Source organism: Nomia melanderi, chromosome 3 (assembly GCF_051020985.1).
Source record: "Nomia melanderi isolate GNS246 chromosome 3, iyNomMela1, whole genome shotgun sequence".
NCBI classification, from domain to species: domain Eukaryota; kingdom Metazoa; phylum Arthropoda; class Insecta; order Hymenoptera; family Halictidae; genus Nomia; species Nomia melanderi.
The window spans coordinates 11,152,262-11,164,270 of record NC_135001.1 but is presented as its reverse complement, the minus strand read 5'-3'; the positions used below and the strand labels follow the sequence as shown (position 1 = coordinate 11,164,270).

At 29.3% G+C, this 12,009-nt stretch overlaps 4 protein-coding genes across 4 annotated transcripts; 3 read left to right on the top strand and 1 right to left on the bottom strand.

The window, feature by feature from the left end:
• CREG (Cellular Repressor of E1A-stimulated Genes) lies at positions 1 to 4,026 on the top strand. The gene is made up of 6 exons (XM_031987632.2): positions 1 to 125; positions 663 to 1,115; positions 2,891 to 3,045; positions 3,268 to 3,387; positions 3,467 to 3,548; positions 3,629 to 4,026. Exons 2-6 carry the CDS (start codon positions 821 to 823, stop codon positions 3,850 to 3,852), a joined length of 876 nt encoding a protein of 291 aa, XP_031843492.1. The 5' UTR covers positions 1 to 125; positions 663 to 820; the 3' UTR covers positions 3,853 to 4,026.
• A 148-nt stretch (positions 4,027 to 4,174) lies between these two features.
• Positions 4,175 to 7,210, bottom strand: Cog3 (conserved oligomeric Golgi complex subunit 3). Its single transcript, XM_031987631.2, has one exon. The coding sequence runs from the start codon at positions 7,028 to 7,030 to the stop codon at positions 4,628 to 4,630; it is 2,403 nt and encodes an 800-aa protein (XP_031843491.1). The 5' UTR covers positions 7,031 to 7,210; the 3' UTR covers positions 4,175 to 4,627.
• A 532-nt stretch (positions 7,211 to 7,742) lies between these two features.
• On the top strand, positions 7,743 to 8,806 carry RpL36 (ribosomal protein L36). Its single transcript, XM_031987637.2, has 4 exons — positions 7,743 to 7,861; positions 8,050 to 8,176; positions 8,444 to 8,578; positions 8,661 to 8,806. The coding sequence occupies exons 2-4, from the start codon at positions 8,051 to 8,053 to the stop codon at positions 8,745 to 8,747; spliced, it is 348 nt and encodes a 115-aa protein (XP_031843497.1). The 5' UTR covers positions 7,743 to 7,861; position 8,050; the 3' UTR covers positions 8,748 to 8,806.
• A 228-nt stretch (positions 8,807 to 9,034) lies between these two features.
• Positions 9,035 to 11,914, top strand: LOC116431758 (CDK5RAP1-like protein). The gene is made up of 7 exons (XM_031987617.2): positions 9,035 to 9,810; positions 9,885 to 10,115; positions 10,190 to 10,397; positions 10,486 to 10,806; positions 10,869 to 11,190; positions 11,271 to 11,420; positions 11,478 to 11,914. Exons 1-7 carry the CDS (start codon positions 9,462 to 9,464, stop codon positions 11,703 to 11,705), a joined length of 1,809 nt encoding a protein of 602 aa, XP_031843477.1. The 5' UTR covers positions 9,035 to 9,461; the 3' UTR covers positions 11,706 to 11,914.
• Positions 11,915 to 12,009: the final 95 nt, after the last annotated feature.

Here is a 12,009-nt window from a genome sequence, read left to right as displayed (position 1 = left end):
TTTTATGATTATTTACATAAATAATCATAAGTAATAGGATATATACAAAATTAATCATAGTTTATATAATACTTACGTTCAGAATCAGATGTCATAATGTAACATAGAATCTATACATAGAATTTGTAAGTACTTTTACGGTATGATTTAACCTTACCATACAAGGGATATAATAACCTCCTATTAATCTTAAAATGATCTGAAAGCATCTGAAATCATAGAATTTATGTCATCTTAATACTTCTATGAATGCTTCACTTGCACGCAGGTACAAGATCGACATAAAGTAAAACGAACTGTTATAAACATAATTTTTGATAAAGCATCAGTGATTTATTGTTTCTGAGAAACTTTCAAAAAATATCAAAACGTCATCCATCTTAAATAATTATTTCATTGTACATATAAAGCAATACTATTTAAACGATCTGTAGAAAGATATATAATATATGTGTATCCTTTCTTTCGTATGAAAATATATTCTTAAGTTCTATCACAATGAAATAGCAAAACAATACACATACAAAAATGTTAGGTTAGGTTTTCCACTGATTAAAAGTACTCATTCCAACCATAACCTCTTATTCGAGATCGATGTTCGATATATTGACCTCGAGTCGACAAGCTCAATCGTCATTGGAGCTCCTTGTTCGTCTTTGTAGTGCTTTCCGCAGATACGCGCCTATATAAGAGATGAGACATCCAAATTCAAAAACAGACGGCAAGTGTAACAAGTTCGAGACGATACGCAAGAGATTGTTTGTAATAACGAACGCCTGTTTACCTACAAAGTGCAAAGTCGTGGGTACGAGCTGAGGTCATGATTTTACGACTTGCGATTTTCGTTGCTCTGTTGAGCTTGGCAATTGAGGCTCAAAAGCAACTACAAACTTCGGAAGAGCAAGAACAATGGAAAGAATTCGAAGAGTTCCTCGAGTGGAAGAAATCAAAACGGATAGGCGAGGATCGGTCTTATGAAAAGAAATACAAGAAACAATACTACGAAAACCGTAATGCGGATAAAGTTTACGACAGCAATGAGCAGATACCCAACGCTAACCCACCACCAATCGATCAAGCTGCTCTAATGGCAAGATACATTGTCAATCAAGCTGGTAAGAAAAATACACCTACGGTAAACATTAGTTTTGCGATAGAGGTCATCGTTAGTATCATCGTTCTGCTTATCTCAGAACAATTGAAATGATTTCAAATTAAATAATGTGGAAAATTAAAAAAAATAGATTACCCCGAAATATGAAATGCATATTTCTAAACTGTGGAAATCGGTGAGTGTGCATGAATTGCATGACTGCCCACACGCTGATAGTCATGAATACGCGTTTCCGCAGCTTGCTGTGTACGTATATTCGCTATATGCACATTTGATATACATTACTTCACGTCACTCTAAAATTAATGTATTGGATTCGTGTGCACCGTGTTGGCGCTAAGCCAAATTTAAATCGCAGTGCTTATCGTTACTTACAATTACTTAATTACATTGTTTCTTCTAATTAAAAGCAAGTGTTCACTTATCATCAAAGAGAGGCGACTTAAATTATACTGTAGATTACAGTCGCGCAGATGTCCATGTAATTTAGACGATTATTTTTTAATAATTGCTATTATCAAGTAATGTAACTGATGCTCTATAGTTTTAAGTCCAATTTTAGATAGGGCATTGATCGATAAGTAGTCAATAATATCGATGTTCCAATGTGGTTATCAGCTTACGAAAACACTCGGATTAAATTATCGACCACTTATAAATTTCACACGAATCAGAAACTCTATTGTTATGTTACGAAATTCGCATGTTTAATGCGCTAATATTTCATTCGCACCGTGATCTACATGATTCTTCAAGTAAACAGTTATATTTTGCCTTTTGACTGAAATCCAATTTACATATAATATTTAAATTTTCGAATGCTTAGACAGGTGTATGTCCCTTTAGAATAACATGACAAAACTAAAATATTAACAAACTTTTATGTATATATGTATATATGTCACATATATGTATATACCTTCGTTTACTTCATATATCTGTACATGCACGCATATTTACACTTATTTTTATGCAATTAACAATTTTAAGCAAATACATTATATTGAAATTAAAAAATTTTGTGTAATAACTTTCTAATTTATGTATTTTAATATTGCTCTCTAGTGTTTTTCTTTAAACACTTGTTTTCTTCTGCTATAATTTCAGTATAATAATTATAAGTAAAAATATGTTGATAGTTACAATCAAATTTTGTAAATATCGAAGTTTTTTTCGGCTTATCTAGAAGATACTTAGCCGTGGCCACATACGTATCAACATTGTTTTCACAAGAAAAGGAGAATTCGGACGGAACGATATTTAGCACATTATGGAGCAATAATAATTCTGTCATCAATACATTTTGACCCAGTCAAAATTTTTACCTAATATTACAAATTCAATGACATGATTTCATAATATAAAGAAAAACTATGTAATATAACGTTCAAACGGTTAAGGCGAAAAATAAATTCATTAATTTATTTTCTATTCCATTAATACTTTTGAATGATTTTCGTATTCGAAAAATCAATTCGATTAACACGAATATTATAATAAAAAGAAAAAACGCTGTGGTTTTATGTCACAATCCAATAATTCACGATTTTTTAAAATACTTGTACATACAGATTCGCTGTACTTCTTTCATTTACAAATGTTTTACCAAATCAGATGATACAGTAGGAAGAAGAATAAATAAATAATCATTATCTTTCTTTATTTTCTTACTGATATGGTAGACGGTATTAACGTTTGCATTCCAATCCTGTAATGCAATTAGATACTACCTCACTTGATAATATTTAACTATAACCAGCAATTTTCATTGCTCAGATTGGGTGTCCGTGGCAACTATAAGCACGCGGAAGGAAATCGAGTCGTATCCCGCTGTAACCTTAGTCTCGTACAGCGACGGTAAATTAGGAAATGGATCAGGCATTCCATATCTTTACCTCACTCCTCTGGACTTCACGGCCCAAGATCTTGCAGTAAGTATTTATAATTTTTTAGTGTTCGCTACCTTTGATAAGATAGTGACTAATGTTAGATTAAGTACCTTATTATTTTAATCGATATCTACAGAATCTCAGTTAACTTTCTTATCGTCACGTACAACACAAAGTCAGATTTGAATCGTAATCGATCCTGTAATCACATTAATTTATTCTGTCTATTACTATGTTGATTTGAAAATAATTCCCTAATCGCAGAAAGACAATCGAGCGTCAATGATGATGACATTGGCTCAGGGAAGCTACTGTAAATCTAAACAATGGGACCCGATGGATCCTCGATGCGCCAGAATACTTTTGAGTGGTAAAATTAAAACGGTTAGTCAGCAAAAATTGTTTGCCTTGTTAATATTATCGGCGAAGTTCTTTATTATTGAACTAATAATTATGTTTATAGTTGAGAAACGATAGCATGGAACTCGACACTGCCAAACGCGTTTTCTTTGATCGTCATCCTAAACTGGTTAACATGCCAGCAAGTAAGAATCTTTCTTAATTAATTTGAAGTTATAACAATCGCTTTAATATGAATAAAAATGTTTACACTGTACAATTGCAGATCACAACTTCTATTTTGCCAAACTGAAGATATCATCGATCGCGGTGTTGGATACTTTCGGTGGGCCGAAATACATCAATGTAAAGGATTACTTGCACCCACCAATTGACAACATTACGGAAGAATTTAACCGCCTCTTTCCTTTGCAATCCTACGAGAGTGATTCACGGCAAGAATACGTATCAGTTACCAACTTTTTAAATCCTGTAGTCCGCACTGTCTAAAGCAAAATAGTATTGCTAATAGACAAATTCTTGTATATGTAAATTAAATGTGATTTCAGTTTTATACATTTATGAATATTTTAATATATTCTTCACAATTATTCATTATATAGATTGTCATTTGAACATAAAAATGCACAAAATATCTGTAATAAATTTTAAAGCTAATTTTAATTAATTTTACAAATTCTAATTTATTTCCTCATTCCTTATGTTTATCTAATCTGAAGAAAAGTTACAGTTATTATCATCTATTATTTTTATAGCGTATTATTTTGAAGTAGTATATCATCAAGGAAATTAGGGGTAAATAAAAATGTAATTGTTAATATTGTTACAAGATTATTTATTTTATGCTTTCTTCTTTCATTTAAAAATTGTTTTGAAAAAATAAATACCAATTTATGAGAAATACAAGTTTGATTGTATTTAAGGTAATTTAATACTATAGTTATATACATTTTTATAATGTAACAAGTACGTGTTTTTAAAGTATAAGGAAATAAAATATTGCATATTTTTTAAATACAAAAAAGCATAAATTACAATAGTTTTTGTAATTTTAACATACAAATTACGATGTAAAAAATTGCATTCTTATATACATTCTATATAATTTACATAAAATATGGTAGTTTTATTATATATTAACATTTATTTTAAGGACTTATATTTTTTAAAAAGTCATAATTTCGTTATATTTAATAGATACTATTAATGTACAATACCTACAAAAGTAAATTATTATTACAAAACATTTTATAATTCAAGTTAGCTATGTCTTTTTTATATTTTGTGTGCTTTTGCCATGAACAAGACTGGATGAACTCAATATGACAGAAATTTGTTCTGGTAGTGGACAAGCAATTAGAAGAAGCTCTTCTGCATTATAATATTTACCCAATATCTGATATAATTGTGTAAATGCAGCACATACATTATTTTTTATGGGTCTAAAAAGGATAAACTCTGTTTCCTTATTGGACAGATATAACTGCATTAACTGTTGAATTTCAGGACATTTGAATTTAATTATCCTTAATACGTCGCTAATTATTGCAGCAACTTCTTGTGGACTTCCAAGACTATGTCCTTGAGGTTTATCTGAATTGTTAGTATTAACAATCAATTTTTCCTTATCCAGTAATTTTAAGATTGGATGTATCAATAAAAATGTTGCGTGCTGTATAAGGCGTTGACAAGTATACTTTAATTTATTATCTACATGTTTTCTGGAGTCTATTAACTGTTCCTTCATTTGCGGTGCACCTTCTAATAAAAACTCTAACAATGCATTATTTGAAAGCGTAAAAAGTCTGGAACTTTTTTCTAATAAACCAAATGCTGCAGTTTTAACTTTAGAAAAATCCAGACTGTACTCCTTTATAGTGAAATCTACTTGAAATGGTGCAATTTGTTCACGTAATATCAACAAATGTTTTATTTGGAAAAGTTCTGCATCTAAAGTTGATGCCCGTTTCTCAATTTCTTGTCTTGCATTTTCTATACTTTGAACACAAAGTGATATTGCTTCTTGACTCAGAGACTGAAAGACAGATCTATCCACGCATCTGTATAATCTTGATAAACAAACTAATGTTCTACGAACAGTAGGATACCACATTCCATGAAGATCTGCTGGTGAATTTCCCATATGTGTCTTTTGATAAATAGAATCCATTACAATATGGTTTCTAGAAACAGGTTCAATCATATTATCATCAATAGATGACACAGATATCTTTTTCATTTTTGTTTGTCGTGTTTCTTCTCTTATGGATTCTGCTATATCCTCCATCATTTTTAATTTCTCTGGGTATGCTAAATCACCTGGTGACGGATTATAATTCAAAACATCGGACTGTAAGTAAAGATGTGCACGAAAAACAAGCCTCTCCTGTACATCATGCAACAATTGTAGGCAGATATTTCCAAATCCTTCTAAAGGCTCGAAATTGTTTTGCACATGCTCATCCAACATTTCAATTCTTAAAATACAGCAAATTTCAGCCAATGTTTCTAAATGATTAATATGAATAATAAATGGTCTTAGCATATCGTACAAGGATGTACACAAGCTTTCTAGATATGCTGTTAATCCATTAGATGGCTTAGAAAAAAATTCATAAAATAATTTGTATTCATCCATTGATGCATGTAATAACAATGCACAAGAATTCCGTACCAAACTACAATGGTCACCATTGTACTTTTCCTTAACAGACAATAAGGACTTTTGTACACTGGAACCTAAAACTAATCCTCTTTGGCTCCAATAATATTGATGACACTCTGTCAATAAACTATCATATTCTTGTCGTTTATATGATTTTACTTCTATTTGTTCTATGACAGGTTTAACTTTTGATAAAATTGTTTGGAATCTTCCATAGAAAAGTGCTAACGCAGCATCAGCGTTATCTTGGGAGTCATTGTTATCTCTCAAATTTAAGATACTTTCTGTAGTTTTAGTAAATAGGCTAAATATATAATTTTGTATCATAGATATTGCCTTGGACTGACAATGTTTATATTTAATTAAATATGTATTACTTTCTTTAAATGATGGATTACTCTGCACAAAATCTATATTTATATCAATTTTATCTAATATATTAAAGAACATCTCACTGTTTACTGATAATGTTGGTGCTTCTAATTTTTCCATCATTAAATCAATATCTTTGAAATATTTTACATACTCAGTGATATTTTCTATAGTAGAATTTAATTTTCTCTGGTCAGAATCAAGTTGTTCGCTAGCATTATAAAGAGAAGTAGTTTTATCAGAAACTTCTGAGTATTGTTTGAATAAAGTTGTAAAGTCTTCCATTGCCTCTTCAATCTGGTGGCAAAGTTCATGACATTCATGTCGTCGAGCTTCAAGCTCATTAAGATATAATATGTATTTTATGTCCTTCCTGTCCATACATTCTTTCTCTAATGAAGAATAATGTTCTAAGAGGTCTTGATACTGTTCTATTTGTACTGACCTTTCATCTTCTTTACTTGTGCTTGCAGTGTCTTTTTTCTCATCACTTTTAAACGTATTTTCGAAAGACAGTTCTTCTTCTAAGCTTAACAAACAATCCTTTTGTTGTTCAGTTAACGGTGCCAGCGGGTCCTCTGATAAATCCCATTTGGTTAAGTTAATCGAAATATTTTTTATTTTAGACATGATTTCTTGACAGTAGAAACAACCGTTATGAAACCGACATTTTTGAAGAAAGTAACAGATCAGTGTGTACTATAAACATGCCGCTTTGTAATATAAGTTACAAAATTTACTTCAAAAAACTGACACCGCAGCAATTATGAACCATAACCGTGAAGTTATATGATATAAAAATTATATTGCAGTCTGACCACTGCAGGATCTGAAATATCAAAATTGAAACTAAACTAGTAGTTTTTTATAGACAAATATTTATAATTTATTTCTTTACGATTTGTAGTGGTATTGTTTTATTGTATCGCAATAGCAATATTTGTTAAGGAAATGTGTGTTTTAAATTGAATGACTATTAGGTAATTTTGTTTTCTCACAAAACTCATTAATCAATTAAATGCTTTTCCAAATTAAGTTCAATTCATATGTATGTTTCATTTCTAGTTATTATATTTAATGGTATTTTAAGAAATAGAGAATTGAACGAAATAAATTGAAAATAAAGTAAACGTTTGATTAGAAATAATAATATTAATAAAGAAATGATCTGCATGTTTATATTTTAGATATGATTTACAAAATAGACACTTTTTATAATTTATTTTGAGAAAGAATGAAATAAATAGTTTTTAAATTGTTTAATACTAGTCATAATTTTTTATACAAATTTTCCACGTTTAAATAATACAGATATGAATTATTTAAATAATACGAAATTTATCACCTTCGTTGTATATCAGATGCGTTAAACTCGTGGCGCATGCGCATAAAGCATAAGTAACAAATTTCCATTGAAAACAGGATCGTATTTCCTTTTGTGCGTGTATTCGAACTGTAAAGGTTTGTGTTAAATTGTATCGTTAAATATTCTTGTGATCTTTACAAAACAAAAACATTTTTGCAGTGATGTATACTCTTATAAATTATTGCAATATAAAATACGCAATATTATCGTGCAATATGAATTTTGTTTTACTTAATGCAGTTTTGTAATCTAACCTCTAAAACGTAATGTGTTATTTTTCCAGGATGGCACCAAGGTACGAATTAGCAGTTGGTCTTAATAAAGGCCACAAGACCACTAAAATTCGCGTGGCAAAAAATGCAAGCGAAAAGAGCAAGACGGTGTGCGTTTTGCCCTCCAGATTCAAAGGGGTTAGTATTTTACAATTTATTGTAAATATTGAAATTTTAAAGTTGTATTTATAATTTAAAAGTTTGTAAACTAGATTTATAATGTTTATATTTGAAATTGATCAGCTGTTGTAGTTATAAAAAGTTATATGTCAAAAAGTTATATTTTCTTTTATTTCATTATATTTTCTTCTGTTTATGTGTATTTATATATTGAATTATAATATCGTTTTTAATAAAAGTAGCATTATTACAATAACCATTAAGTTTACATAACTGTCATTTTAGAGACAAAACAAGCATATCAAATTTGTCAGAGACTTAATTCGTGAAGTTACTGGACATGCTCCGTATGAAAAACGTGCTATGGAATTGTTGAAAGTTTCCAAAGATAAGCGTGCATTGAAGTTTTTAAAGAGAAGGGTAAGATTTTAAACATTAAAATTAAAATTAAAAAGTATATAAATAAAATATTTAATGCTTTTATGTATATTTAATTTTATAGCTGGGCACACACATTAGAGCTAAAAGGAAACGTGAAGAACTTGGAAACATCCTTGTCCAGATGAGGAAAGCAGCTGCTCATCATTAAATAACACATTATTAAATTTTTATAATATTACATATTAATAAAAATATATGTAAAACATGCATTGTTTTGTATAAAGCACCTTTGATATATGTTTATGTTTTCAAGTAGTTACAAACTTTCAAACTGTCATATAAAATAATTTCAAGAATAATATTTAAGACAAGAAAATTTTATTTCATATTTTTATTATTCTTGAATTTTAATATTATTCCACATAAATAATAAATATCACTAAATGATAATCATGTAAATATAGAAAATTATACCTCAATATAATATCAAAGTTAACGAAATTATGTATGGTATCTGTTTGAAATGTATGTAGATTTCATCCATTACTGTTTAGGAATCACTGATGGTGACATGTTTGAACTATTCGTGATTTTTTCTGAAAATAAGGAAAGTACAGATACGGAATAAAATTTAATTACACATTATTCGTATTTATAATTTGTATTTATATGTTTATGATAAATTTTCATACTGAGATAAAATCCAGCGAACCTATCAGTAATTTCACATCAAATAACCTAAATGTTTCTAAGCATATCATTTAAGTAAATATAAAAAAATTCCAATGAATCTTTAGATTATCTTTATTATTGTTTAAAAAATATGGTATAAAATAAAGTATTTTATATCGATATATTCTCCGACAATTTGTTTTATTAATACATAACTGTACTTTATATTGAGAGACTATTTATACGGTATATGTTAACTATGAACAGCAAAGGTTTTATATTACATTCATTAAAACAATTTAAACCATACCTGACGAATTGTAATTTAACAAAAAAGTGCTTTAATGAAACATGTTTCATTCAATGTAAAAATATATTTTCTCATGATGTCCAATGTCAAACAGCGGATATAAGTGCAATTGAACCAAAATCTTTCAAAGAAATCAGTCAGAAGACTGATTTGAAACAATTCAGACATTTATCAAAAAATGGGCCTTCATTGAAAGATTTTATAGTGTCTGATACTATACCTTCCGTTGATTCTATCAATTTACCAAATATTCCTTATGTAAAAGATATTAATGGTAATGGTCAAAAAGGTAAATTATAACATTTTAATATTTATTTTATTTGATGCACATAATAGTATCTAATTCTGTTGTTATTATTTTAGTATATTTCTGTGTTCATGGTTGTCAAATGAATGTTAATGACACAGAAATAATTTGGTCTATTTTAAAGTCGCATGGTTATGAAAAAGTAGATGCTCTAGAAGATGCAAATATTGTTTTGCTTGTTACATGTTCTATCAGAGATGGAGCAGAAAATAAAATATGGACCAAATTAAATTCTTTTAATTCTCTTAACAAAAAGTATAACCGTAATATGAAAATTGGAGTATTAGGTATTACTATAGTTTTTAATATTTCTTGAGTCATACAATACGCTGTTGTTATAATAAATTAATTTTTACATCAGGTTGCATGGCAGAACGTTTGAAAGACAAAATATTAGAAAGAACCAAGTTTGTTGATGTAATCGCTGGACCAGATAGTTATAAGGATTTACCAAGACTTTTGTGTGTACCAGACAATGAAACTGCTATTAATGTAGTTTTATCTTTCGATGAAACATATGCAGATATCATGCCACTGAGACTCAACAAAGAATCCACTAGCGCGTTTGTGTAATGTTCTGTAATATGTATAAGAATTTATTTTGTAATATGTTTTTTTTACAATCATTGACTGCCATTAAATCTTTTTTTCTTCTAGCTCAATAATGCGAGGTTGTGATAATATGTGTACATATTGTATTGTTCCATTCACTCGAGGCAAAGAACGGTCACGACCAATTGACAGTATAGTTAAGGAAGTTCAATCTCTATCCGATGAGGGTGTGAAAGAAGTGGTGTTGCTTGGGCAGAATGTAAATAGTTATAGAGATGTTTCGCAACAAGAGTTTTATATGACTAATAATGCGGAAACACATTTAGCAAAAGGTTTTAAAACTGTGTACAAAAGTAAGAAAGGAGGACAAAGATTCTGTGATTTATTGGACAAGGTTTCTCGTATTAATCCCGAGATGAGGATAAGGTATTGCAGTTTTGTAATACTTCAGTTTCACAGGGTATATAATTTTAAAAAATCATTTTTAGATTCACCTCACCACATCCAAAGGATTTTCCCGATGAAGTTTTACAGTTGATAGCAGATAGACCAAATATTTGTAATGAGATTCATTTACCTGCACAATCTGGAAATTCTGTGGTTTTAGAAAGGATGAGAAGAGGATATACAAGGGAAGCATATTTGGATTTGGTACATCATATACGCGATATTATTCCAAATATACACTTGTCCAGTGATTTTATTGCTGGATTTTGTGGTGAAACTGAGGAACAGTTTCAAGATACATTGTCATTGATACAATTAGTCAGATATAACAGAGCATTCTTATTTGCATACAGCATGCGAGAGGTAATTCATAGTTATAAGGATACTGTTAATCATTGTATGATATTAATATTTATTATTACAAAAGATCTTAATACTTTTAGAAAACTACAGCTCACCGACGCTATAAAGATGATGTCGAAACAACTGTTAAAAATGAACGTCTTCAAAGAATGAATTCAATTTATAAATCTATAACAGAGGAATTAAATAAGTCTCAGATTGGTCAATTGCAACTTGTACTTGTAGAAGGGGTAATAATGAAGACAGTATTAAATAAAATTCGAAAATAATGTTAAATTTTGTTTTAGGTTAGCAAGAAATCAGATGAGTATTTCCAAGGTAGAAATGACGGCAATGTACGAGTACTGATTCCGTGTATAAACATACCTACTGAAAAATACTCTAATATTAAAAGGCCTATAAAGAGTGGTGATTATGTTGTTGTACAAATTCAAAAAGCTAATTCGCATACTTTAACAGGAACACCTGTATATCACTCCTCAATAACGGAATATTCATCGTCTGATGTATTATAAACAAAATGTAACAGTAGCTTCCAAACTTTCCAATTATTTAATCGTATTTATCACTGCAGAATACATTCAGTTTTCAAATAGAAGAAACAAATATCTACTTAATCGCGCGAAACTAAATTATCATATTTCCTACTAACGTGATAATATTGTAAATAAAACAAGCATGTACATAGTATTACACATGTATACAATAAATAGATGTAACTTAATCTAATTTCGTGATACATGGCAACCTATATGTAGATATATAACACTCTCTTTATTGTGAAAGCTACACTAATAATATTCGAAAAAAAGAAAATAT